The sequence below is a fragment of the Augochlora pura genome, chromosome 7, assembly GCF_028453695.1.
Source record: "Augochlora pura isolate Apur16 chromosome 7, APUR_v2.2.1, whole genome shotgun sequence".
Lineage (NCBI taxonomy): Eukaryota > Metazoa > Arthropoda > Insecta > Hymenoptera > Halictidae > Augochlora > Augochlora pura.
The window spans coordinates 36204738-36229577 of record NC_135778.1 but is presented as its reverse complement, the minus strand read 5'-3'; the positions used below and the strand labels follow the sequence as shown (position 1 = coordinate 36229577).

At 40.6% G+C, this 24840-nt stretch overlaps 1 protein-coding gene across 3 annotated transcripts in view; it reads right to left on the bottom strand.

Annotated features, from left to right (window-relative positions):
* Ca-alpha1d (Ca[2+]-channel protein alpha[[1]] subunit D) overlaps positions 1–24840 on the bottom strand; it is a 56465-nt gene that overhangs the window by 24657 nt on the left and 6968 nt on the right. For 2 of the 3 annotated variants that reach the window (XM_078184844.1, XM_078184843.1), the window contains exons 3-23: positions 21691–21830; positions 19098–19204; positions 18778–18930; positions 17220–17416; positions 15897–16000; positions 14266–14429; positions 14086–14188; positions 13525–13670; positions 12708–12781; positions 12230–12381; positions 12014–12131; positions 11837–11929; positions 10510–10630; positions 9478–9569; positions 3953–4122; positions 3497–3603; positions 3243–3363; positions 2557–2686; positions 2294–2460; positions 1809–1896; positions 261–368 (exon numbers count right to left, since the gene is read on the bottom strand). In XM_078184844.1, coding sequence (XP_078040970.1) covers positions 261–368; positions 1809–1896; positions 2294–2460; positions 2557–2686; positions 3243–3363; positions 3497–3603; positions 3953–4122; positions 9478–9569; positions 10510–10630; positions 11837–11929; positions 12014–12131; positions 12230–12381; positions 12708–12781; positions 13525–13670; positions 14086–14188; positions 14266–14429; positions 15897–16000; positions 17220–17416; positions 18778–18930; positions 19098–19204; positions 21691–21830 — 2655 coding nt within the window. The remainder of the gene's footprint in view (positions 1–260; positions 369–1808; positions 1897–2293; positions 2461–2556; positions 2687–3242; positions 3364–3496; positions 3604–3952; positions 4123–9477; positions 9570–10509; positions 10631–11836; positions 11930–12013; positions 12132–12229; positions 12382–12707; positions 12782–13524; positions 13671–14085; positions 14189–14265; positions 14430–15896; positions 16001–17219; positions 17417–18777; positions 18931–19097; positions 19205–21690; positions 21831–24840) is intronic. The other variant, XM_078184845.1, reaches the window with a different exon arrangement.

The window sequence follows — 24840 nt, the reverse complement described above, 5'->3', positions numbered from 1 at the left end:
TTGGGGGGGGGGGGGGGGGGGGGGGGGCGGGGTGGGGGGGGGGGGGGGTTTGGTTTTGTAGGTGGGGGTATGGCGAGGGGGGCGTGGTAGTCAGGGTAGTTGGTTGTACGATTATTATATGCCACTCTAGTGTACTACGAGAGGTACGGAAGGATTGTTCCCGGGACCGTTTATTTGATTCTTTTTTTTTTCTTTTTTTTTTTGTTCGGTTTTCATATCTTTTTTTTTTTTTTTTAGTGTGCAGGACCTGGCGTTCCTACCTTGAACAGTTGTACGCCAATGACGGCGAACACGAACTGCAGGAGGCTGGTGACGAGGACTATGTTTCCGATAGTCTTAACCGCTACGATGACGCACTGTACTACGTGCTGGGTTCAACATTAATTATAATGTAGATCCGTTCCATTTGAAACGGGGTTACGGGTTGCCGATCTTAATTTACTCGGCTGCCTCTCGTTTCTCTGCCTATAGCGTTTCTTTTATTTCTTTTTTTTTTTTTCGCACGCCGATCGTTTCTTTTCCCGTGATCGATTCTAAACCATTCCACCGACGTTACGCAATTGCGCTTTGCATACTCGAAGCGATTTTTATGGAATTCCGTGGCTCTTAATTGCAAAACGATTTTTAGTTCCGAGGTGTATCACTTTTCTGACATTTTAGGATCGAAGGTTTAGCAGTAAATTCATTTTTAAAAATTGCAGCATGATGCTGGTAGAAAACACATTTTTACCAGATTTGTCATTGTGTCAATTGTTAAAGGGTAAGATTATTTAATATGGTATAACGAAGTGCAAAAACTTAAGAACTTTATTATAAATTGGTAAAAAGAATAGAGAGATTAAAGAATGTCTGACTTTTCGATTTTAATAGATAAATTGCTATTAATTTACTTATTAATATATTACTTGTTAATAAATAAATTAGTATGTTAATTGGACAGTTGAAACGCGAGTGGTACGCCATTCACTATAGTACTTGGGTACCTTGAATTTTAAGAAATTGCCACTGAGCCTTCAACACTCTTGACATAACCTCCACAAGTCAGAAAATATGGACAAATCGACGAAAAATCGCTTTTCAATCAAGGTCCACGACGTTCCACAAAAATTGCCAACTACGTATGCAGAAAGTGTAATCACTCCGCGCGGAATGGTCCTCATTTAACATCGTCTATCCCGTTATCCCGAAAGGCATTACATTTCCGTGTCGCGCAGCAAATCTCCCGGAGACGAAAGACTAAGCCTCTAAGCTTTTCTATGGTGATAGCAACATAATCGGGCGACAATTACCGAGGATCTCTCCGCGAGACATTTCCTGCTCGACGCGAGGCTTCAGATTAATTATACTACTACTATATCCCGTTACGAAGCGCGGGATCGATTACCGCCCCCGATTCTCAGAAGCGATCGCGAGCAGTCTACAAAGAAGTGAGGTCTCGCGATAGACTCGATCTATACAACAAGGTGTCCATCGACATCTAAAAAATTTAGGAGACGATCCTCCGTAACAGTACGGAGACGAAAATCTCGAACAGAAGAGTCACGATCGAGGCGTCGAGTTGCCGAGAATTAACGTCGATCCTTTTCAATTCTTGATTTCTGCCTTATATTGTTTCAGAGGATCGCTTCGTGAATTTTGCTTCGACCGTTGATGGACCACCTGGATGCTGCACCGGTATCTATTAGAATTTACGTCGGTCCGATGAGTTACTCGCGCGTTTACTACCGGGTAAGTTCTGCTGTACCATTGGGACCGATTTCAGCGAAGTTTACCGATCGTTCTAATGGGTAATACGCCAAGAAAAATACCTTTAGTCCCTTGGCACGGTTGATGGCGCGCAGCGGTCTCAGCACGCGCAACACTCGGAGGACTTTTACCACGGAGAACGCGCCAGAACTGGAATAAATTAATTGTTTAATTCGTTACTAGATCCATGAAAACGAACAGTCAAATTTTTATTTTTATAATAACCTATTACGCAAAAGAAAAGGCGAACAAAATATCCTTTAATAATATATTATTATAATATATACATATATTCTTTTCTTATAATATATTATAATAATAATATATTATTTTCTTAATGTACTGTATATATACACTTTCACTTTAGTCGTTTACATTAATAATTAATAATACAACTGAATAAAGCATGAAACTAAGAGGTTAAAATTGGACAATTTAGCGTTCCTTTAATTTTGTGAATTTTCTACAACGAACTAATTATTTTAAATCATAAACCGAGCGACATAACGTTTTGCTTTACGAGAAAATAGCTCAGAGCAAAGCTTACCTGAAACACATTGAAATCACAGAAGAGCAGACGACCAACAGGTCGAGCAGATTAAACGCCGAACGGCAGAACGCGCCGTTGTGTATGATAAAACCGTAGGAGATCATCTTCAGACAGATCTCGATTGTAAACACTGTGGTGAAAAAATAGTCGAAATTCTGTAATATCTGCGGCAGAAAGAGAAAAAAGTCGTGGATTAGTCGGTGTCAGTGGTTATACGCGTGCGCGGCTGTTCGAATATCGTTGCAGACAGCCGTAACTACCAGATTCCTATACGACGTTGCCTTCAGAGGATCCTCGGCAGCCAACATGGCCGACGATATCATGATGCATACGAGGATCACGTTGCCGAAGTAACTGTGATTGCATAGCCAGTGACAGAACACTCGGAACCTGAAAATGTCGACAACGATTAGCGTTGGCAACGTTATAAAATATTTAAAAATGTATGAAGTGATATTTAAAGATATATCAAGTAGTATTTAAAAATATACAAAGTAATATGTAAAAGTATATAAAGTAATATTTAAAAATATATGAAGTGATATTGAAAATATATAGAGTAATAATTAAAAGCATATGGAGTAATATTTAAAAATATATAAATAGATAAAATATTTCAGTATAAATAATATTTAGAAATATAATCAGTTAAAATATATAGAGTAATATTTAAAAATATATAAATACACAAAATATAAAGTATAAAATATTAAATGTAAAATATTCCCTTCTTTATTTGAATAATGTAATCAGTAAATTGAGGATCTCTATATAAGTTCCTAGTTTCACCTAACTCATTTCATCTAACCTACACATTTGGCCATAGATTCTGAACAAAGTATTTACAGTCTTTCTCTTATACAATACTTTAGTCTCATTTTTACTACGTTACAGTTCCGCCGTATTTAATTTTCGCAAGCAAGCTGTCTTAAAAATTCGCCAACACCTGTTGTTCTGCGAGAAAATGAAGAAAGCGGAGCCAGGAGGTATCGGCTGCATTTTCGTGGCCATGTTGAACTCGGACATCCTGCGCGGTCTCGCGGACACCCCTTGGTCCGTGCCGTCGTCTGCGGACGCACACCGAAAAATATTTTCCTGTTAAAAACCGGGACACCGGTCGGTAGGGGGGGGGGGGGGGTGGAGATGGGAACTACTTTCCCGGAAAGTTTCAATCGACTTAAGGAGAGACAAGAAAAATACCCTGCATTTCGTTCGGCTCGACCTCCTCCTCCTCCTCGACCTCCTCGTCGGACTCAATGTTCAGCCGCACTTTCGCGTGAGTGTTCATGTCCTCGCTTTTCTCCGACCTGTGGGTTCAGAAATAAACTTTCGATTAACAAGTTTCGCGCCTCTTGCTTGGGACAGGCCGGACGCTTATCCGGGCCACGCCATTGTAGGAATAAACTTCCGTATCCGTGGAAATTATCGCGCAATTTGTATTTATATTGATTATATATATTATTTATACTGACAAAAGTATGCTAGGTCATATCGTTGGTCTTCGTTAATTTTTCTGAATTTTAAGATATATAAATATTGGATTTTATTTTTGAAGATGAAAGGATGAACTCTTCGTTCGCAAAATGGCAGGCTAAAAATCGGATCTTTCAATCGTTTTAAAAATAAAAAGAAAGGTCTTGCAACAATCCGTCTCACGTTTCCGTATCCAGGGCAGCCTCGTAGTCCTCCATGGTCTCGTTGGGGTCCTGTTCGAGGTCAGTCCCGCCGCCCTCGTCTTCGCCGCCGGTGCCCTCGCCATCGTCGCCTTGGTCCTCGCTGGCTTCGTCCCTGGCCGGCGAGGCGCTGTGGGACTTGTTCTTCTCGGCCTGCGAGCACGAAATTCGATTCGGTTCGATCCGAGTGCGGGAACAATGGGGAGTTGGATCGAGTCGCGTCGCGTCGCGTCGGTAGAGCTCGACCGTGCTGTTGACTTGGCCTCCTATTTAAAGCGTGCCGGTATCTCGTCGAATTCCACGGAGCCCCGGAGCCGCGTAGAGAGCTCAGGAGCCTCGGGTTAACGCTCGAGAGCTAACGATTTTTCATTAGCTTATCGACGAATCCACGAATGATTAAACTTTGAACGTGAAGCTACGCGGCAACGTGGCCGCCGTGTCGTCGGGTCGGCCGTCTATTGTTCAACGCGGAGACCTCTTTTCTCCGCTCTTGTTGCGAGCTTCACGCTCCGGCTCTCCCACGCGTATTTATAGTCGCGTTCGTTACGAAACATTACGACAAAAAAGAAAAAAAGAACGATGGGAAACCACGTATGTATACGTGCTTACGGCAGGTGCCGAGCGGACAATGATAACAGCTTTTAATTCCGGTTTATCGGTATCCAATTCCGATGGCCCCGATTCTGCGTGCGCGGCAACCACGCTCCCCCCCTCTCTCTCTCTTTCGCTTTAGTAAGTTTCTACAGATTTTTTCGAGCGTCCGGCCGGCGGCATCAATTAAACTAGATGACACAGTTTTTAACCGATACTCGGCCGATGGGAACTCAACCGCGAGATAATTCTGAAACGAGTCCCGCTGCCAACTATGCCACTGTCGCGGCGGCGACCGTCTTCGTCGTTCACGCTTTCGGACATTTTTCTCTCCGTATTTTCGTCCCGGTTCGCCCGCGCCCTATCATTCTTCCCGAAATCTCGCGCTGTCGCTCCTTTATCACCGCTCGATACTTTCTTTCTCTTTATCTTTTCGGGAGCCGGAGATCTTATTTTTGATCGGGGCGGAGCCTCTGTTCCATGCAAGTCCGACTAGTTTCTCTTTCAACCCCTTGCACTATAATAACAATATTACTTATAAATAATATAATAATAAATATTACTAATAAAAATATTACTTATTTATTTCAAATCGGAGCCAAATTTAATTCTTCTGTTAACGAAATATTGAAAGTAAATAAAGGCGAATACGAGAAATAGAAGTTATTTAGTCCTATTAAAGAAAGTATTAGAAACGAATGAACGCTACTTAACACAGCATAAAAGGAATCATAGTGCAAGGGGTTAACACGTTCAGCGATTAGCGTCACCCAAATATGGGTGATACTGATTTCTGACCAATCTGGAAAATTCATTTTTATTGTAATATGTTTGAATGAATTGAATTTGACTAGACCGTTTCGTTTGCGAAAGAGTTTTAATGCCAGCCCTTATAACAAATATTAACTTCCTAATTTCGCTTTAAATAATTGAAATGAATTTTAGTGGTCGATTCTCGGCGCTTGATGTCTTAAAAAATATCTCGTAAAGCAAAGGGGTTTCCAGTAATAACCCATAAATATGAACTATAATAATTTTCTTTTACCGGTACTATTTTTTTTTAGGTAATTATTGCCAGTTTCTAATGGAAAAAGTGATTCTATTACCGGAATCGTTGTAACATCGAAACATAAATAATTACCAACAACTGGTACCTCTTTTACAAATGAACGATGGAAACTTTATATTCTTCCCTCGTTTTCTTTTGTATTGTATTTCACCGCTGCTGCGATAATCGTCGTCGTTGACCAACCGTTGACACAATAGCGATACCATAATATACATAATATACATAAAGTATATAGAAAGACGGAATTATCGCAACGGTGTTTAAGAGATCGTGGGTTTACTAACAAAAGGATGATTGAAACAATGAAACAACCAAGCAACGAACGAATGAAACGCGATCCTCCAGTTCAGTGATAAGAGGAGCGTCAAAGCTCGTCAGTCTGACGATCGAGTTACTGCTATCATGAGTAGAAGAGAACAGAAGAATCCGATAACAATGGGCCGTCTCTTAATGTCTTGATCAACCTTGGAGATAAATAAAATAGGAAACGACGATGGGAATATAGAATACAAAGAAATGAAGATTTCAAGGTTATGGTGTGAAAATTCGCCAGACATTGGATTGATTCTTACTATATTTACAAAATCAGAATACCGAAATGATACCGGTACTTCTTTCGTTAATAAATAATTTCTGTATTTTGGTAAAAATCGGTATGACTTTGCTGCAAAAATACCTACATCAAAAACATTCTATATTATAGGTTATGGATTCTAAAAATCCGAATTTCTTTAACCAGTTAAGTTTGTTCGACGATTATATTCGTTATGGAGTTGTGGCAGAATTTTCTGTCATGACGATTACATCCGTCATGCGTAAAATTTTGTTACAATTTGATACTTACAAATTGAATTACAAATTATAATTCTGGCGATAAGTAAATTATATTCGTAAATTTTAATATGTTCAATGGTCAAGACGAAATGAAACAAACAAATGAAAATTATAAATAATTTGGGTTGCATTCCCTATTATATCTTTTAAGACAGGCTCGTTGAAAAAGTGTGTCAGAACAAATGAAGCGTATTCTAATTAAATAAACAGCTTTCGAAAAGAGATACGCAGTTCTATATATCCATTAAAAAAATTTGACATTTAATATGCTGGATGGATTTGCTGGAAGGATTGTCGAGCGCGTGCAATTTTGAAAATGTTCAATATTTGCGAGCCAAGTGCTCTGCGGCTTGTCCTTGAGTCGTCACCGTCGCGGCGCAAGGATTGCGAGAAGTCCATTCCAGCACGCGGCGCGGCCGCTTTATTAAAACGGAGACCCGTGCCTTGTTTATTAAAGATCCGTGTACTAAACGACCTCGTCGTCAAGTACGTCGCTCTTTAAGCAACCGCGACGCTTCCCGAGCTTCCGTTACGCTATCGGGCAACGAGGGTTCTCTCGTCCGCGAGATTTTCGAAAGTTCGCGTTGCCGGCTTCGAACACGTTGAACCTTTTGCCACCCGGAGGCTGAGAGAAACTACAACAATGGTCGTTGAAACGTATATTTGAGCGGCGAGCCCTCGAAACAGGCCGTTCGAATAGGGACACCGAAATATCTCCGTTATTTATGGTCGTGTGACGACGCAACTCGCGACAAAGTTGCGCCGCTGGAAAAGGGTACACGCAATGACGGCTCTTTTAAGGTCAATTCTTTTTTTTTTTTCACGAGATTTTAAGGTCAACGAGCCCGACACAGACATTCGGAACGCGTGGTTTCCACGAGGACAAAGGGACGAGAGCTGACAGATCATCGAACATCGGAAGGTTGAACGCGTCGGGGCGGCCACGTGCCCCGCAGGCGACGATTTCAATTTTAAATGCCGCGGAAACCTTTAACCCTTTGCGCTCCAGCGGCGCCAATAAAATTGTTGCGACACGTTCCAAAATTATTTTTATAGATATCGACGAAGATTTAATAAATTGGTAAAAGTGTAACTGTTGTCTCAGTCACGAGAATCGATGTAATATGCATTTTATATAAAATGGAAATATTAGAAGCCAGATAAATTATTTTAGATTTGCAGTTGAAATAGCTTCGAGGGCAAGTGGTTAAACTCCAACTGTTCGTAACATTTGCAAACTGCGAAATCTGTTGATTTGCCGATTTATTCGGCGTCCTATGCAAAGTTCAATTTTTCATAAGCCGGTACAGATAATCGGCTATTTATAGTATAGGTTATGGCTGTTTCTAAATCGCTTTACGAGGATCACGGTGTAAAGCGCGATTTAATTTAAAGTGTGGTTCATTACTAAAAAGAATTTCAAAGGGTAGTTAACGGATATTTTTCAGCCGTACCAGTGTTGTAAACTAATAAATTTGACGAATAAATAATAAATTTGACTCTCAAAAATGGCGTCGATCAAATCGACCGCAGCCTAAACCAAAATGGCGATACGAAACAGGGCGATTTTCATGAAATCCCATGCCAGTCGAAATCCAACTCTTTGCTGACGAAATAATAAATCAAGCGTCTTTTTGGAAACAAAACTATTAAGTTGGAAACTATGAAACGGGCGTCGCAGCCGAAGGCAGCCTAGACAAAAACGCCCGTTTCATAGTTTCCAACCTAATTAAATAGATATTTTTGATGTATTAGGTTGGAAACTATGAAACGGGCGTCGCAGCCGAACGCAGCCTAGACAAAAACGCCCGTTTCATAGTTACCAACCTAATTAAATAGATATTTTTGATGTATTAGGTTGGAAACTATGAAACGGGCGTCGCAGCCGAAGGCAGCCTAAACAAAAACGCCCGTTTCATAGTTTCCAACCTTTCTGATCGACCCAATTGTTCGATTTAATTAGCCCACATGCAACATTGTTTAATATAACAATCAACGAGGACTTTAACCCCTTGCACTATCGCTCCTTTAGATTAGCACTTATTCATATTTAATAATTTCAATAATAAGATCAGACAATTCTTTTTCCTATATTGCCTTTATTTACCTTCGTTTCTATACTTTGATAACAGAAGAATTTATTTTTACTTCGACGTGGAAGAAATTAACCCTTTCGATCCGACGGGCGTAGATTCGTATTCGAAGAGTTTGACTTAACAAACAGTTGACTATAATATTTAAAAAAATATATTACGATCATAAACTTTTATATTTTAGAAAGTAAAGTGATTTTACTAAATATGATAAATATCATTGTAAAATTTAGAGAACAAGAAACGACATCGAAAGGGTTAATAATATCTATATTTAGTAGAGGTTGCATAAAAGACTGACTCGTTATTATAGTGCAAAGGGTTAATGTAGCATTGCACATCGAGGTTTAACCATAACCTTAAATACCATATAACGTCTAGGGAATTCGACAAATTCTTTATTCATTTGAAAAATCGCTGGCAGCCGAAACGCGTCGGGTTCTCGCTCGTCGAATAAGTTCCCGCGACAGTTTCAAGCCGTTCGTCCCAGATTCCCGGTAATTGCGAGAGGAATATTCGTAAGAATGAAAACCCGCGGCAACGGTAACGAGCGATAAAAAGCCGGGTCGAACAGAGCGTCGGGCGTCGGCCGTCTCACGTTGGCGTCGGTGTCGGGCGTCAGCGTCGGCGACGGTGATTACTGCCGACGGCAAACGAGCCCCCTCATCCGACGCTCTTTGTGGCAACGATAAACCGACCTGCATTCTAATTTTCCCCCCGGCGGCTAAGCAAACGCAACGGCCGAATGTTTATTGAAGCCGCGTCCCGTTTCGTTCTCGTCGCGGCAATCGCTCGATCGAAGCCATCTCTCGCGCCGGTTGGATCATCGGGTTTCCCGTCGATAAGACGATCGACTGATGCGAAAGGGCGCCCGCTCGAAAGGTGGAATAACTCTTAAAAGAAGAAACAAAAGAGACTCACCTCCTCCTCGGCCTCCTTCTCGATGGCAGTTAACGACTCGGCGTCCGCGAGATTGTCGACGGCGATAGCCAAGAAGACGTTCAGTAGAATATCTGCGTTGCTTCTTACGTTAAGGATCATTCGCCGGGAGCACCGTCGATCCGCGAGGATCTTTAATGCCGCGCCAACTGAATCCATTTGAATTCGTTCGCCGCGGTGACTTTATTACGGATCACCGTTTATATGATATCGCTAGCTGGGAAGATTTCTATGATCAGCAATCCGAACCGTGAGTTCAAAGGGGTAATATGATGTCCGTGGACCTTTACGCGTAGCCCAGATGTAACGTGACGAGGTTTTCTCCATCAAGAAGACCATAAATAAAAAAAAAAAATAAATATAAATATAAATCAATTGGCCATTTTCTTTTTAGTGGGAAGATGTCAATCCACTAAGGTTGGCTCTAACTCGATAGCACAGTTCTCCGACGGACACTTGGGTTTAACCCTTTGCACTCGAGTGGTGAATTTCAGGCGCCATTAAAATTGTTCGTCGCAAAATAATTTTTATATAGACAACGCTTAGCTTTAGAACAATTAATAAGTAAAATTGCTGGTATAAGTGACAAGAATTAATTTTGTATATGTAAAAGTGCACTTTGTTACGTAGAATGGAGATACTATAAATCAGAAAAATTATTTTTTTATAGTTGAAATGAATAATTTTATTTAGAGCATAAAATTCAGTAGATCCGCGGATCTTTCAATATTTGCACCAAATCGTATCGATCATCTAGAAGAATCGAGGATTTTTCTATGGAGAAGATAAAAAAGATTGAGAACAGATGGTTAACCCTTTGGCGCTCGAGCGGTGACGCGAAGGTTGACGCGTTCCAAAATAATTTTTATATTAACAAAGTTTCGCAGATAAAATTTCAAGTTGAAAGGGTTAATCTATGTATTTCATGGTTTTCCTCTCTTTTCTATAACGTTTAAACTGCGATCTTTCCAGCTGCGAATAGCGATGTAACTTTTTTTTCAGCGAAAAGGATACAGTTTCCGCATATGAAGAGGATGATGAAGTAAAAACAGGCGAGCATGCCGAAACTCGCGACGCCACCGTACGCTCTGATCCCGTCGTACATCACGACGTTCCAATCCTCGCCGGTCAGTATCTGCGAAACACCATAAACATCACACGTCCAACATCGACAATTAAAGAACGCGGTTTGCTGTGCTTAAACCCTTGCCGTACTTTAACGAGTCGGACTCGTGACGAAAATTTATAACAATAATTTAAGTGGGAATCAAATTTTATTCTCTTGTCATCGATATTTAAACATTTAATTAGATGTAAACACACAATAAATATAATATTCCTTTTCCTTCTATTAGGAAATAAATAATAAATAACTAATAAATTCTAATACAGTAAGTGTAAAGAAAATGGTACGTCAAGGGGTTAACACTATAACTACCACGGTCAAAATGACCGGTTTCTAGGTTTACAATATTACACAAGCCTTATCCCTTAGAGTACGGAGTGGGGGATCTTAGGTTAGTTTTTCTTTAATAACTTCGCAAATAATTTCGTAGAAATAATTTCGTAAATATTGTTGAAATAAATAAAATAGTGTTCCTTAGTTAGGGTTAGTAAATTAAATAATCGTTTCTTAATTTACCAACCTTCTTTATAATATTAATATGTCAACTTATAAACAAAAGAAAACAATTATTGTGTGGGGAACTTTAATAACTCCACTCCGTCCTTTATGTTATAATATAGACTCCGTACTCTTAGTGTTAAGAGACCACTTTGTTTGAACAAATTACATTATTGTAGCAAGCTTTATAATTAACCTCTTAGGCACAGCGCGCCGCCATAGTGGCTTTCGTGAATGTTTCGTGCCTTACTCAATTGTTCAATTAATTATTAAAGCAAAAACGATCAAAGCGGAAGCGTGCATATTCAATGCACTAAAAAAAGAATATATGTAATTAATACTATACATATAGAAGTATACGGAAAAAATGTACTAAGATTATATAATATTAAGAGAAATGATAATTTTATATATTAATGGTAATTTTATACATTAATGGTAATTTATTTATGAAAAACTTTATTTCCGTAAAATCCTGCCGTGCCTAAGAGGTTAAAGCTTGACAGAGTCTAAACGAATTTTATCTACTCACTCTTACGTGTCAATGCACACTAATGCATGCAATGTCATTGCTCGATAGGGTCGGTATTAAATTTCTTAATCATTAATTTCTAAAAACGGTCACCGAAAAGGAGTCGCAATTGCACGCGACGCGAGCTAAACAAGAAACGAAAGCGCGCTGATCCGACCGGATGCACACGTGATAATAGCACTCACCTGAAAGACGGTCAAGAGGCTCTGCCAGAAGCTGTCGAAATTGTGACGGGGCTTGTCCTGCAGCTCGCTGAAGTTGAACTTTCCACCGAACACCTGTGAACAGACGGAGCTTGCCAACTAGGAGATCGACAGGTGGGTTCGGTAGAAAAGAGAGAGAGAGAGCAACGAGTGTCGTACCTGCATGCCGAGTAGGGCGAAGATCACGATGAAGAGGAAGAGCAGAAGCAACAGAGACGCGATCGATTGGATTGAATTCAATAGGGACGCCACCAGGTTCGACAACGATCTCCAATACCTGGAAACGGACCGTTAGCAGAGCCGGAAAACGCGTCGATCCGGCGCGCGACGCCGCGTGATCGCGATCTCGGTTTCGTGGCTGATCGGCGCACTTACTTGGTCACCTTGAACACCCTGAGCAATCGGACGCAACGGAGAACGGAAACGCCGAGCGGCGGCATCACGTGCGTGTTCGTCAGTATCATCTCGGTGATCGAGCCGATCACGACGAAACAATCGAACCGATTGAACAACGAGACGAAGTAACCCTGCAGAACGGCGCGGCAAACGAGAATAATCGAATATTAAAATGATCGAAAATTAGAATGATCAAAAATTAAAATGAACATTAAAATGATCGAAAATTAGAATGATCAAAAATTAAAATGAACATTAAAATTATCGAAAATTAGAATGAACAAAAATTAAAATGATCGGAAATTAGAATGATCAAAAATTAGAATGATCAAAAATTAAAATGATCAAAAATTAAAATGATCGAAAATTAGAATGATCAAATATTAAAATGATCAAAAATTAATTTATCTAGAGCAAGATATAGGGTGGAGCGAGTCAAGTAGCTCCGGAGACTCACCTCGCATCCTAGACTGTACATCTTCAGCATCATCTCCATCGAGAACAGCGCGATGAAGAACATGTTCGTGATCTCTGCGTGAACGAGATAGAAAAAGGATGCGTCAACGACAGTTTAAATAATAGAAGCCGCGTTTCCTTAACAAGTTAACACTTTATCGACCGGTAGCCTATGAATCGGCTTTTCCCCCCGATCGGTAGCCTGTGAATCGGTTGCCATAGGTAACCCTTAATTTGTTATCTATTATTGAGATAAATGTGTTAAATTTTACTACAAGCTTCAATATTATTATATCAATTTTTAAATATTAAATACCTTTCGCGATTAATAGGATAAATGAAATCAAAATATTGGGTTGTTCGGAAAGTAATTTCGTTTTTTCCAAGAGAAGACTTAATTTTTTCGCAGCCAACTTCACGCTTAAGCTGAATAATCATTATATATTTGGACAACTGATATCGTAAGTCTTATTTGCTAAAAATTTTGTTCGATTCTTTGCAATAGTTTTTGTTTAGTAATCTATTGTGTTTCATCTCCACCAAGAAAAAAACGAAACGACTTTCCGAACGACCTAATAGAAACGGTAGATGAAGTGTTAAGTGCGTTCGACTACTACATATATCCGTCATGGAGATGCGGCAGAATTTTGTGTCATGACGATTATATCAAGCGTAAAATTTTGCTGCAATTTAATATTGAAATTGCAATTCTGTCGAAAACTAAATTATATTCGTATATTTTAATATGTTTAGGGGTCAAGACAAAATGAAATAAACGAATGAAAATCATAAATTAGGTTAACTGTATTTTTGCGTACCTTGAAAGTCGTCCAGCCAACGAGGTTGATTGTAGTGCTCGGTCGCCAATACCCCGGTGTTTAGGAAGACCAGCACTATGATCAGCCAGTAGAAGACCTGCGACTTCACGGCTTTCCGGCAGGCCCTTCTCATTCTTCTGTTCACCCTCCAAGTTTAAATACAATTTTTAATTCCGATGATTTTATCAATTCGTTTGCATCGATATAAATATTATTCGTGCACTGATATAATAAAAGAATCGAACAGTATCGATATCGATGTTGCTAAGTGCAAGAGTCTAAGGTAAGAGTTTTGGTGGAATAATAAATATATATAATAATTAACACTAAACCTACCGAGCTCAAACAGTGGCTACGCGTTTTACTTTAGAACAATGGCGAGACTGGATTTATCATAATTTATGCTTCAATCATTCATTTAATAATTTCGTATGTGAAAGTCTTTATAACCTAAAAAATTGTATAAGAAAAAGCGGTCATTTTGACCGACTTGGTAGGTTTAGTGTTAACACGGACTTCTAATTAGAGCTTCGCCGTAAATAATTTTTGCAGCCCTCTTACTTGTCGAAGTCCCGTTTCTTGTTCTTCCAGACAGAATCCTGTTTAACTTCCTTATCGTCGCCCTCCAGCTGATCCGTGCTCTCCATCTCGTTCTGTTGCTTCGCTGAAAGAATCATTTCGTTCGATTTTACCAAAATCCTTGCCGCGCATCAACCGTTCATCGTCGTCGCAGCGTCTTACATTCGCCGTCCTGCATCTTCGGCTCGTCGGTCACCGGCTCGATGTCCTCAGCCTGCGTGATCCAGTCCAGGTAGCCCCTCAGATCCTCCTCGATCTGTTGCTTCTCCCTTAATTTGTGGAAGTCGCCCCTCGCTTTCGCCTTCTCCCTCTCCTTCGAGAATTCTCTGTATCCAAGTTAATCCACATACTTTATCTCACCCTCTACCGAGCCCTCCGTCAGTCAATATCAGATTTTCTATGCGACAATTCTGGTCTAGCTATGATTGAGCGAACAAGGTCTTCGGACAAATTAAATATCGGCTTATAAAAATTTAAATTTCGGCTTATAAAAATTTAAATTTCGGCTCAGCGAACACGCGCGAAAACGTCGGAAGTGTTATAAAAGGTAGAAGCGTGTTAATTATTTGTGTTAATTTCCATTTCTATTTTGAATAAAGACCGCGCAGTCTAAGAACCAATTTCCATCGTAGAATTCAATTTTTATCGTACGAACGAATATTTATCGTACGAACAAATTTTCATCGTACGAGCCAATTTTCATCGCGCGAGCCAATGAAGAGGATTCCCCGAGTAAATCGATTATGACATCTTCATGTATTTTTAAACGTTTACCGTTTCCGATGCGGAGTGTGTTCTACGCGAGAAAGCAACCCTCCCCCGTGCACGCCGCGCCGATAAATAAATAAACCGCGACGCGAGGCGGTATACGTAGAACCTCCGCTTTCGTGTCTGGAGCCGGGAGCAACTTTGTTCGAAACTTTCCGCCCTATTTTCCCTTTGTCCGCGCGTTCATCGATTACGCGTTGCTCGAGCGCGTTCAACTCCCCCATCGATTCCCTTATCGCAAACGCCGAGAGTGGAAACGTAAAAACACACGTGGCCGACCAAAATATCTCGAGACCGGTACGTATCCGCGGTTTCCACTTTCATTATACTGATAATTACATCTATAAGTACGTCTTACGTGCTATACAATTCAATTAATGCAACAATTTATACTCAGTTTTGAAATTGTAATACGCGCTTTTGGCAACGTTCTTTTCTTAACACTTTACCGACCGGCCGTCGATTAATCGACTTTTGCTCCACAGCGCTTACCGACCGGTTGTCGATTAATCGACTTTCGATCTTTCCGTTAGATTTGGTTAGGTTAGACTGACAAGCAGCAAGCAGCAAGCATTTTTTTTTTATTAAAGTAAAAGATTTTATTAAATTTGGTTACCCTGCAATAACACGAAGCGTAAAATTTTACCAGAGCTTAAGAAAAGCGCATGTATTCCCAGGCGTCAGTCTAGGCCGAAACCGAGCCGGTGTCTCGGACGATCTGCGGCTGAATGGGCGATGAAAAGGGCATGGTATGTTCGAACCGCTACCGGTCGGTAAAGTGTTAATATTTTAAGAAGTGAGAAGCGACTCTGAGGTACCACTGAAATTATTCTATCACGTTCGAAATAATTTTTATAACGATAAAGTTTAGATTTAAAAAAAGTCATTAACTGGTAAAGCTGTTGCTACTAATAATAAGTGCACTTTATCGCATACTATAGAAATACTATGGATCAGGAGAATTATATCACATTTACAATTAAATTGGCTTCGAGTGCAGTTAAAACGAAGACGAGGCGACTTACCCGGACAACACACCGAGAATCAGGTTCATCACGAAGAAGGCTCCGAGTATCACCATCGAGATGAAATAGATCCACTGCCAGGAGCTTCCCATCGCGTCTTCGATCTACAGGAGGCAAATACAGATGGAAGAACGATCTCGATGGCACCTGCGAGAACCGCCGCGGACCGGAAACGCTCCCGAGAGAATCAATTTATACGCGTCTCGATAAGTTCCGACCGACTCGATAAAACGCGCAGCTTCCGCGAAAGAGTAACAAGCGGCGCGCGCGCTCGCGCGCAGAATTTCCGTGCTCGTCCGATCGAGGACGGGATAATAGCCGGCCCCCACGGGGTACGTTGATGCAAATGCGAGGTTTTCGGAATTTATCTTGCTAGAAGTGGATGCGCGGGACGTTTACGTCGTCCGTTAAACGGTTTCGATGGGACGTAAAACGGACGGTTTTGCGCATCCTCGTCGAAGAAAACCACGCGGATCGTCACGGCGGTTCGTAAAGTTCGCCGATAAAGCTGGTTCTCGCGGGTCGCTAAACGGTTCGCGAAGTTGGACGGTCACCCAGTTTAATGGATTCTTCGTTTCCGCTTATGTCTCTCGAATGTTGGGAACGTATTTCCAGCGCAGGCGATAATAAATTATTTGAGGTTATGTCAGGTTATGTCGTGAGAGAAAGTTTCGTGTAAATCGAAAGCTTGTAATTAGACTATGGATTCTGTGCGGTTTAGAAAAGGTGGAGGATTATTGCACGCTTCTGGTTCATGCGAATCGAAAAATGAAGAATGTATTTCTACTCGACTCTTGTTTCTTGGAGTCGCGTCAGAAAATGTTCAGCCCGCGGAAAGATCCGCGCTTTAATTGCGGTACCACGCGACTGACTGCATTATAAATATACTATGTATTATTCTTTACGGTTTTTGGCAACGCCGATTAAACGCAAGTATGATTTACAGTATAGTTTGTTCGCGTTGTGTATTCTGAAACGTTGCCTGAAAGTTTACTTCGAAACAGACGTATTTAAACACGTTCTCCAACATAGCGAAATTGGTATCTCGATTCTTTGCATACTATAGTTTCGTATCAGTCAGATTAGCGCCGTTATCAAGCGATATCTCAAAATCATTAAAACTTTATTACCCTTATTTCTACGTTCGCAACACGATAAATCGTCGCTATTCTTGCTGTGAAAAATTCGAGCGCATCGAACGCTATTTACCAAGTTCACGAAGTTTCGATGTAAAAATACTTGGCACATTTATTCGAAAAAACAAATCCCCGAAGTACGGATAACGGAATGTTAACCCAGATAGAAGTTTGAAGGGGATCTTACGTTGTACAGCACGTCCGTCCAGCCCTCGAGCGTCACGCACTGGAAGACCGTCAACATGGCTAAGCCGAAGTTGTCGAAGTTCGTGATCCCCCAATTTGGACCCTCCCAGAACTGTTTGCTGCAGTAATAGCCGGACCCGACGTTGTCGCACTGGAAACCGCCCGGCCCGCAGGGAACAGGTTCTTCCATGATCGTCTCTGCGGTACAACAGAAATCGAAGCCAAGTATTAAAGGTTCTCGATGAAATACAGATCATCGAGACGCTGGAGTTTCTGATAATCGACGAATCACGGATTGAAAAGCTATTGTTTCTTGTGTTTAGTGAAACAAGAACGGTGAGATGTTAGGTTATGTCAGGTTTTGTCAGGTTATTATTCTTTTCGATATTCAATAAAATACGGATCGAGAAACTGAGGCTTTGAATATCGAGTAAAACATGTAGATTGACAAGCTGAGCCTTTGTCTATTGAATAAAAATACAGATCGGGAAATTAAGCCTCTGAGTATCGAGTATAAAATGTCGACCGAAAAATTATACTTTTAAATGTCGAATAAAAATACAGATTGAGAAATTAAGCATTTAAATATCGCATAATAAATACAGCATTTAAATATCGAATAAAAAATACAGATCGAGAAACTATGCCTTTGAATATCAAATAAAAAATACAAATCGAGAAATTAAGCCTCTGAATATCGAATAAAAAATATAGACAGAGAAGATAAACCTTTAAATATCGAATAAAAATTTTAGACCGAGAAACTAAGCATTTAAATGATGAATAAAAATAGAAATCGAGAAATTAAGCCTCTGAATATCGAATAAAAAAATATAGACCGAGAAGCCAAGTCTTTGAATATCGAATAAAAAATACAGATTGAGAAACCAAGCCTCTGAACATCGAACAAAAAATGTAGCAATATTGCTTAATTTAGATGGAAAAAAAAGGCAAGAGAACTTGTAAACGTCGTAATTAAATATTGTAATATTAATATCGAAATTAAAAACAGAACATTTTCAAACAGAAAATGATTACGAAATTCATCCATCCCCGCTTAAAGTTTAACTTTCATATGGTAACGGGGGTTCGCCCATTTTCAACGGGGGTAGAAATTTGTATAGGAAGCTTCGGTGAAGCCACCGTCGGAAAAAATGAATTGTTAACGATCTAATCCGAGCGACTGGCAACAACTTCGTACGGACGGCGGAGATCGGCGTGGAAAGAGGAACGGAGAGTACCGCGAGTTGTCCGTGAATCAGCTGTTCGACGCGGTGCGCCGAGCTCGCGATTCCCGCGCTAAGAATAATTAGAGTTAGTTGTCGCGTTTCTCTGAATCATATCTAAAATAGCGCCGGTACAAAGTGTGTTTCGGGGTTAAACTGGGAACTCCCTCGGCCGCTGGCACGGGCTCGCCGATATTTCATTTCCCAAGGAAATTCTTCGCGAACCGATGTTCGCGCGCGCGCGCGCGTCGATCGACGCCTCGGCGGATCTTGCGTAATTCCGATTGTTCCCACGAATCGCCTGTAATTGAGAGCGCGGCGGGGCAAGCTTACGGGTGACGTTGTGCCGACAGGTTTTGTGCATTTTCCCGGAGAACAGCTCGAGGCCGATGATAGCGTAAATAATGATGACGAACAGGACCAGCAGAGCGATATGTAGTAGGGGTATCATCGCTCTCAGAATAGAGTTTAGGACCACTTGAAGACCTGCGAACAGATTCGAGCACGGATATTCGTTAGCGCGGAGAAGCGTCGGCGATGATCGGTTTCCACTTGCCGCGCGTAAACGATCGACGCCCGCCGCGATATCCGCCTGTTTCGGCGTCGTCGCGCAGACCTCGGCGTCGATCGCTTTGATACGGAAATCCGCTTACTTGGCACTCCGGAGACCAGCCTGAGAGGTCGCAACACTCGAAAAGCTCTTAACGCTTTCACGTCGAAGCCTTCCTTCATGAGCATCGCCAACACCGTGCTCACCATTCTGCAAACAACGGACACACGGATTAAACGATCCCCGATCGGTCACCGCGCGATGGCCTAATTCGGATCCGGCGATTTTCACGATCCCGTCGCCGACGCTTAAATCTATGCAAACACACGCGACCTAACCTCTCTGCAAATTTTAAAGCTGACGCGTACTACTTTATAACAACGACTCGCTGCATTTATTTAGACATTTTTATTTCGACATTTTTATTTAGACTTTTTTATTTAGACTTTTTTATCTAGACTTCACTATCGCTTGATTCATAATTTTCTTCGAGGCTACAATAGTTGTGCCCATAATTATGAAAGCGGTCTAAGTCATATATTACTTGTTGCGAGATATTTAATGAATTGCATTTGCATAAATTAACCCTTTGCACTCTGTTGCCTCCTCTCAGAGGACATGGTAATTCTAGTATATGGATAAACATTAAAGTTTATTAGCGATTTGCAACTGTTTCTCGATGTCTACAGATTCATATAAATCGAATATTATTATAATAATATTATATGTAAATTATTATAATAATATTATATGTATATTATTATAATAATATTATATGTATATTATTATAATAATATTATATGTATATACAAATACATATACATAGTATATCGTATACTATATAATAATATAAATGTTTATAAGCGCTGGTGGGTAATATCCACGACGGCGCGGAGTGCAAATGGTTAAAATATATTTTTACATTACGCGATCTTTTTATTTAGAATTTTCGAGTTCCGGAGAACTCTGTTTTACTTGGAGAAGGAATAAAAAGGCATCGTATCTACGGAATATTTCGATCAATTGTTTCTTGCATATCGGACACAAAAATTTTCAAACATTCGTCGCTGGAAGTTCGCGAGAGATGCAGTCGGGGCCGGCAAACGGAGTGAGGCCGCGAAGGAAACGACGAAAACCCCTTTGTTCCGCGAACGAAGCAAAACTTATTGAATAAGAGTAGTGTCGCGTGCCGATCCAGTGTCATCGCGCGCGCGTCGTCAGCGGCGATATTGGACCGGCGGGAACGTTTCTCGAGGTACGGACGACGATAAAGCGGCATGCGATGAAATTCGAGTGGATTGAGAGAGAGAGGGGTTGAGAGAGATAGATAGATAGAGAGGGAGAGAGAGAGAGGGGTTGATAGATAGAGATAGAGAGAGAGAGAGAGAGAGAGAGAGGGGGGGGTGAGAGATAGATAGAGAGAGAGAGAGAGAGAGAGAGAGAGAAGGAGAAAGAGGAAGGCATAGAAAGGGAGAGAAAGAGAGAAAGGTATAGAGAGAGAAAGAGAATTACGATCGCGAAAATCCGTGCCGCGAGCACTAAACCACCACGCTATTGGTTCCGGCGATTCCCATAATCGTCGATTTACGACGGCCACGCGTCCCCCCACGGGCCGATAAACTTGCGAAGCCGAGAACACCGAGAGTGTCCCCTGTCCGCGCTCGTCGCTGCTTCTTCTCCTATTCTGATATTTTATTATTTCTTAGACCTGCCCCCGTTGAACTACCTTGTAACTTATTGTTCATGCTAATGAACTATCTCGCAGAGAAATGCTAGGTTAGGTGTTCCAATTAACCTTAACCTATCGAACAGCGATATCGTATGTATTGGTGTGCATTACCATATTGTTTCGTAAGAGCGAGAAGATAAAATTCGTCTAATGTAATTTATAATACATTAATTTTATTTGTATTATATAATGTAATTCGCGATAATGATTCCATGTAAAATCTATTAAATATGAATATTATTTCGTCTAAATCGTGATCGAATTGTATTTTTCTGTTATCAAAGCCTAAAAACGACACTGAATTAAAAATAATAGAAAAAAAACAAGATGTGATCCTATCAACCCTTTGACTACTGTTGACGCCAATAGGCGTCAAGAACAAATTTCGGCCCCCGTTTATCATTAAATTTGATTAATCATACATTGTGTAATATTTATATTATATACTGTAAAAAAAGCTTAAAATTATTGTTCACTTCAAGTAATATTGGTTTAATGTAATAGAATTCGATATTTTGAATATTTTCATATACCTCCTCAGAAATGCGTGTCTAACGAAAAAATAACGGCCGTGCTAAAGTCTGCCGTAGCCAAAGGATTAAGGAAACCATTAAGGATAAATAAGTGTCGATCAACGCAGCGTGAAAAGAGTCATAGTGCAACGGGTTAAAAGGTTCGATATCGACGAAGCCGTTTTACGAAACGTCGTGTACACCGTGGCCGAAAAAAAACAGTTCTTGCCGTGCACGGTTTTCATTAAACCAGGATTAATCTCGGTCTCCAGGAAACGCAACGCCGGTAGTACACACACACACACGCGATCGAAATGGTCACGGTCGCAGGACAATTTTCCTAGTTTTCCAGGTTTCCCCCACTTGTTTTCCCGATCGCTGTGCGGCGCGTTGTCGCGCGATTAAAAGCATAGTATAAAACGAGGCAAGCGTAACATTGCGATTATTGTACTCACCCTATCACTACTATCGAGAAATCTAGAATGTTCCATCCGTTCCGGAGATAAGCCCCGGGATGAGCCACGAAGCCGTAGGCGATGATCTTCATTACGCATTCGACCGTAAAAATCACAAGAAATATATACTCTATTTTTTCCTGAAACAGAAGAAATCGAAGGAAAGGGTCAGTCTGACGTCGCCTATACATAATATATAGATATAGTATATTATATAGATATATTATATTATATAGATATATTATATTATATAGATATATTATAGATATATAAATATATTATATTATATACATAGTAGATATATTATAGATATATAAATATATTATATTATATAGATATATTATAGATATATTATGGGTATATTATAGGTATATTATATTATATAGACATATTATAGATATATTATGGGTATATTATAGGTATATTATGTTATATAGATATATTATAATATATAAATATATTATATAGATATATTACAGATATATTATAATATATTATATAGATATATTATAGATATATTATAATATATAATTATATTATATTGTATAGATATATTATGGGTATATTATAGGTATATTATATAACTATAATCAGTTGCGAACAGAATTGGCTCACTTATTCTAATTGGCCTTATTCTTCGCTGTTCAAAGTGCTGTTCAACAATGTTTACAGATCGTAAATCGTGTTCGCCGTAGTTAACAAAAATGTCCAGATCGAACGATGCACGAAAGTTTGTCCGCGCGTTAAAAATATTCCCGGACTAATGCAAAATAAAATTGGTGCTCGTGTGACAATTAAATTTAATTAGTTAAAGTTGCTCGTACATTTTTCGCCCATAGAACACGAGGAGTGTAATAAAATATTTAAAAAAATTGGCGAACAGTCCTGCTGCAAAGTACAGTTTAAAATTATAACAATATTGCAATATTGTTCTGGGTCGATGCTACATCATCGAACGTATTCCGTCGCGGCTAATATAAATTCGTAGCATCCAGTAATAATCGTCCAAGTCTCGAAATCATTCGTGACGTTCCTCTAGCGATCTTTTTTGCAGAAGTCGTCGCTTTTTCGCGCGAAAAGCAACGTAACAATCAGAGTATTAACGCGACGTCTGGCTAAACACCAGACCGCGTTTGATCGATTTACAGTTTCGAAACACGGTTGACTGCTACGTGGGAAAAGTAACGGCGGGTCGCAGCAGCCGCGATGAATATTGAGAGCCGAGCCCCTCCGCCTGCTTTTCCAATCGAATTGATCGATACACGATGCCAGTCACCGCAAGACACACTGTCGCGGCCACCACCACCAACTTTTCCCCGAACACGAAAGAATCGACTCTTTTGCGAGTTATGCTACCGGACACGGACGTCAAACGTCTATTTATAATTCAGCATATTTAGCGCCGTGATTTCTCGTGAAATACGCGTCTTGCTCATAGCAATACTTGTTTGAATTTATTAACAGGTTCCGTGCTCAGCTGTTTTTACTCGACTCTTCGCTATTTAATATTTTACTAAAAGTTGATATATGTAATTATTAATTATTGTATATATCACAATGAAACGAATTTATTACGACTCATTCTTTTGGTAGAAATTAATACTTCTATATTTGTTGTAAACTATCTTTCTAGCGATCTAAATAAACATCCAAGCCTGCACCATCGATGGTATACGTGGCATGGAACGTGTTAACCCTTTACAGTACCATTTTCTTTACAATTACTATGATTAGAATTTTTTCGATCTCAACGATTTCTTAGAAGAAAAAGATATTTTATTGCATTGCGCACCACTAAAATTGTTCTATCACATTTGAAGATAATTTTTATACCAACAATGTTTAGATTTAAAAAATTGTTAAATGTATAATTGTTGGTATGAGTCACAAGAATCAATTTCATATGTATAAAATACCTGAAACTACTGTAAGCTAGAAAAATTACCTTGGATTTATAGTTAAAATGGCTTCGAGTGCAAAGGGTTAATTTTCGTGAAAGGTATCCATTTTCTATTCGTCATTATCGTTCCAGTTAAATGACATTGCATATTAATTAATTTCTAGCCAAGTATCATAGTAGTATAGAGTCTATCGATGAACATTGGAGTTCGTATCTGTGTCAAGTCACACTCGACGTAGGACCGCTAAGGGTTAAGGGTCGCGCCCGAACAAATCGCCCCCTTAAATCTACAGTGACGAAAGAAACGATCGTTGCACACTAACAATACCGACTCCGCGATTCCCGCAATTTCGTCGAAGAAGCGAACACGTGGCCGAGCCTTTCAGCTACGGCAAAACCGGGAAAGGAACCGAATAAGAATCGCCTCGAAACCGGAGATCGGAAAACCGCTGTGAAACGCGGGAAATAAACCGTTGATGGAAAAGTCGAAGGCCGTGAACGAGATAGCAAAAGACTCGTAACCGCAGTCTCTCCGGCGTCCATTACTTTTAATATCCGAAATCGATCGATCATTGGCGAAGTGGCCGATTGGCTCGCAGCTCTACCATTATATTACCAGCCTATCGCGTCTCCTGGAGATTTCTGTCACCCTGCCCGGCGTTTCTATCGCGAGAGAGGACCGACGTTCTATTATCTTGAAATACGTCCAAAATATCTGTGCGCCGCCGGCGGCGGCGGCGGCTATCTTTGTTTTCTTTCCAATGCTGCTGCTTTTTTTTCTTCTTTACTCTTTGGCATCGCCGCGCGGAAAGTTTGCTACGTCTGGAAATATTTGCTGTTCCGAAACGTCGAAAATCGGGGCCGACAGAGGTAGGGAGAGGTGGAGGGGGGGATATGATCAATGGCCGATCAAACTCAGTCCACACCCACAGCGGCCAGCTTCGCGAAGCGTTTATACTACTCGCGTCGCGCCCCCCCCCCCCCCTCCACCTCTCCGCCGTTCGTCACCGTTCCCCTCGTCGACCGGAACGAGAGGTTTATCGATGGCTGATCAAAACCGTCTACGTACGCTCGTAGACGGTCTGTCTCGGCTCGTCTCGCACGCGATGTTGTTGTAAACTTCCTCGGGGCAACCTCTTCAAGGATACACCCGGAGAGCGTAGGCATGTCCAGGCACCGTCTTATCGGATCGTTGCGTAATTTCCGTCCTATTTTCTACTTCCGTGCAAACTTCGCGTTGCAACGATGTT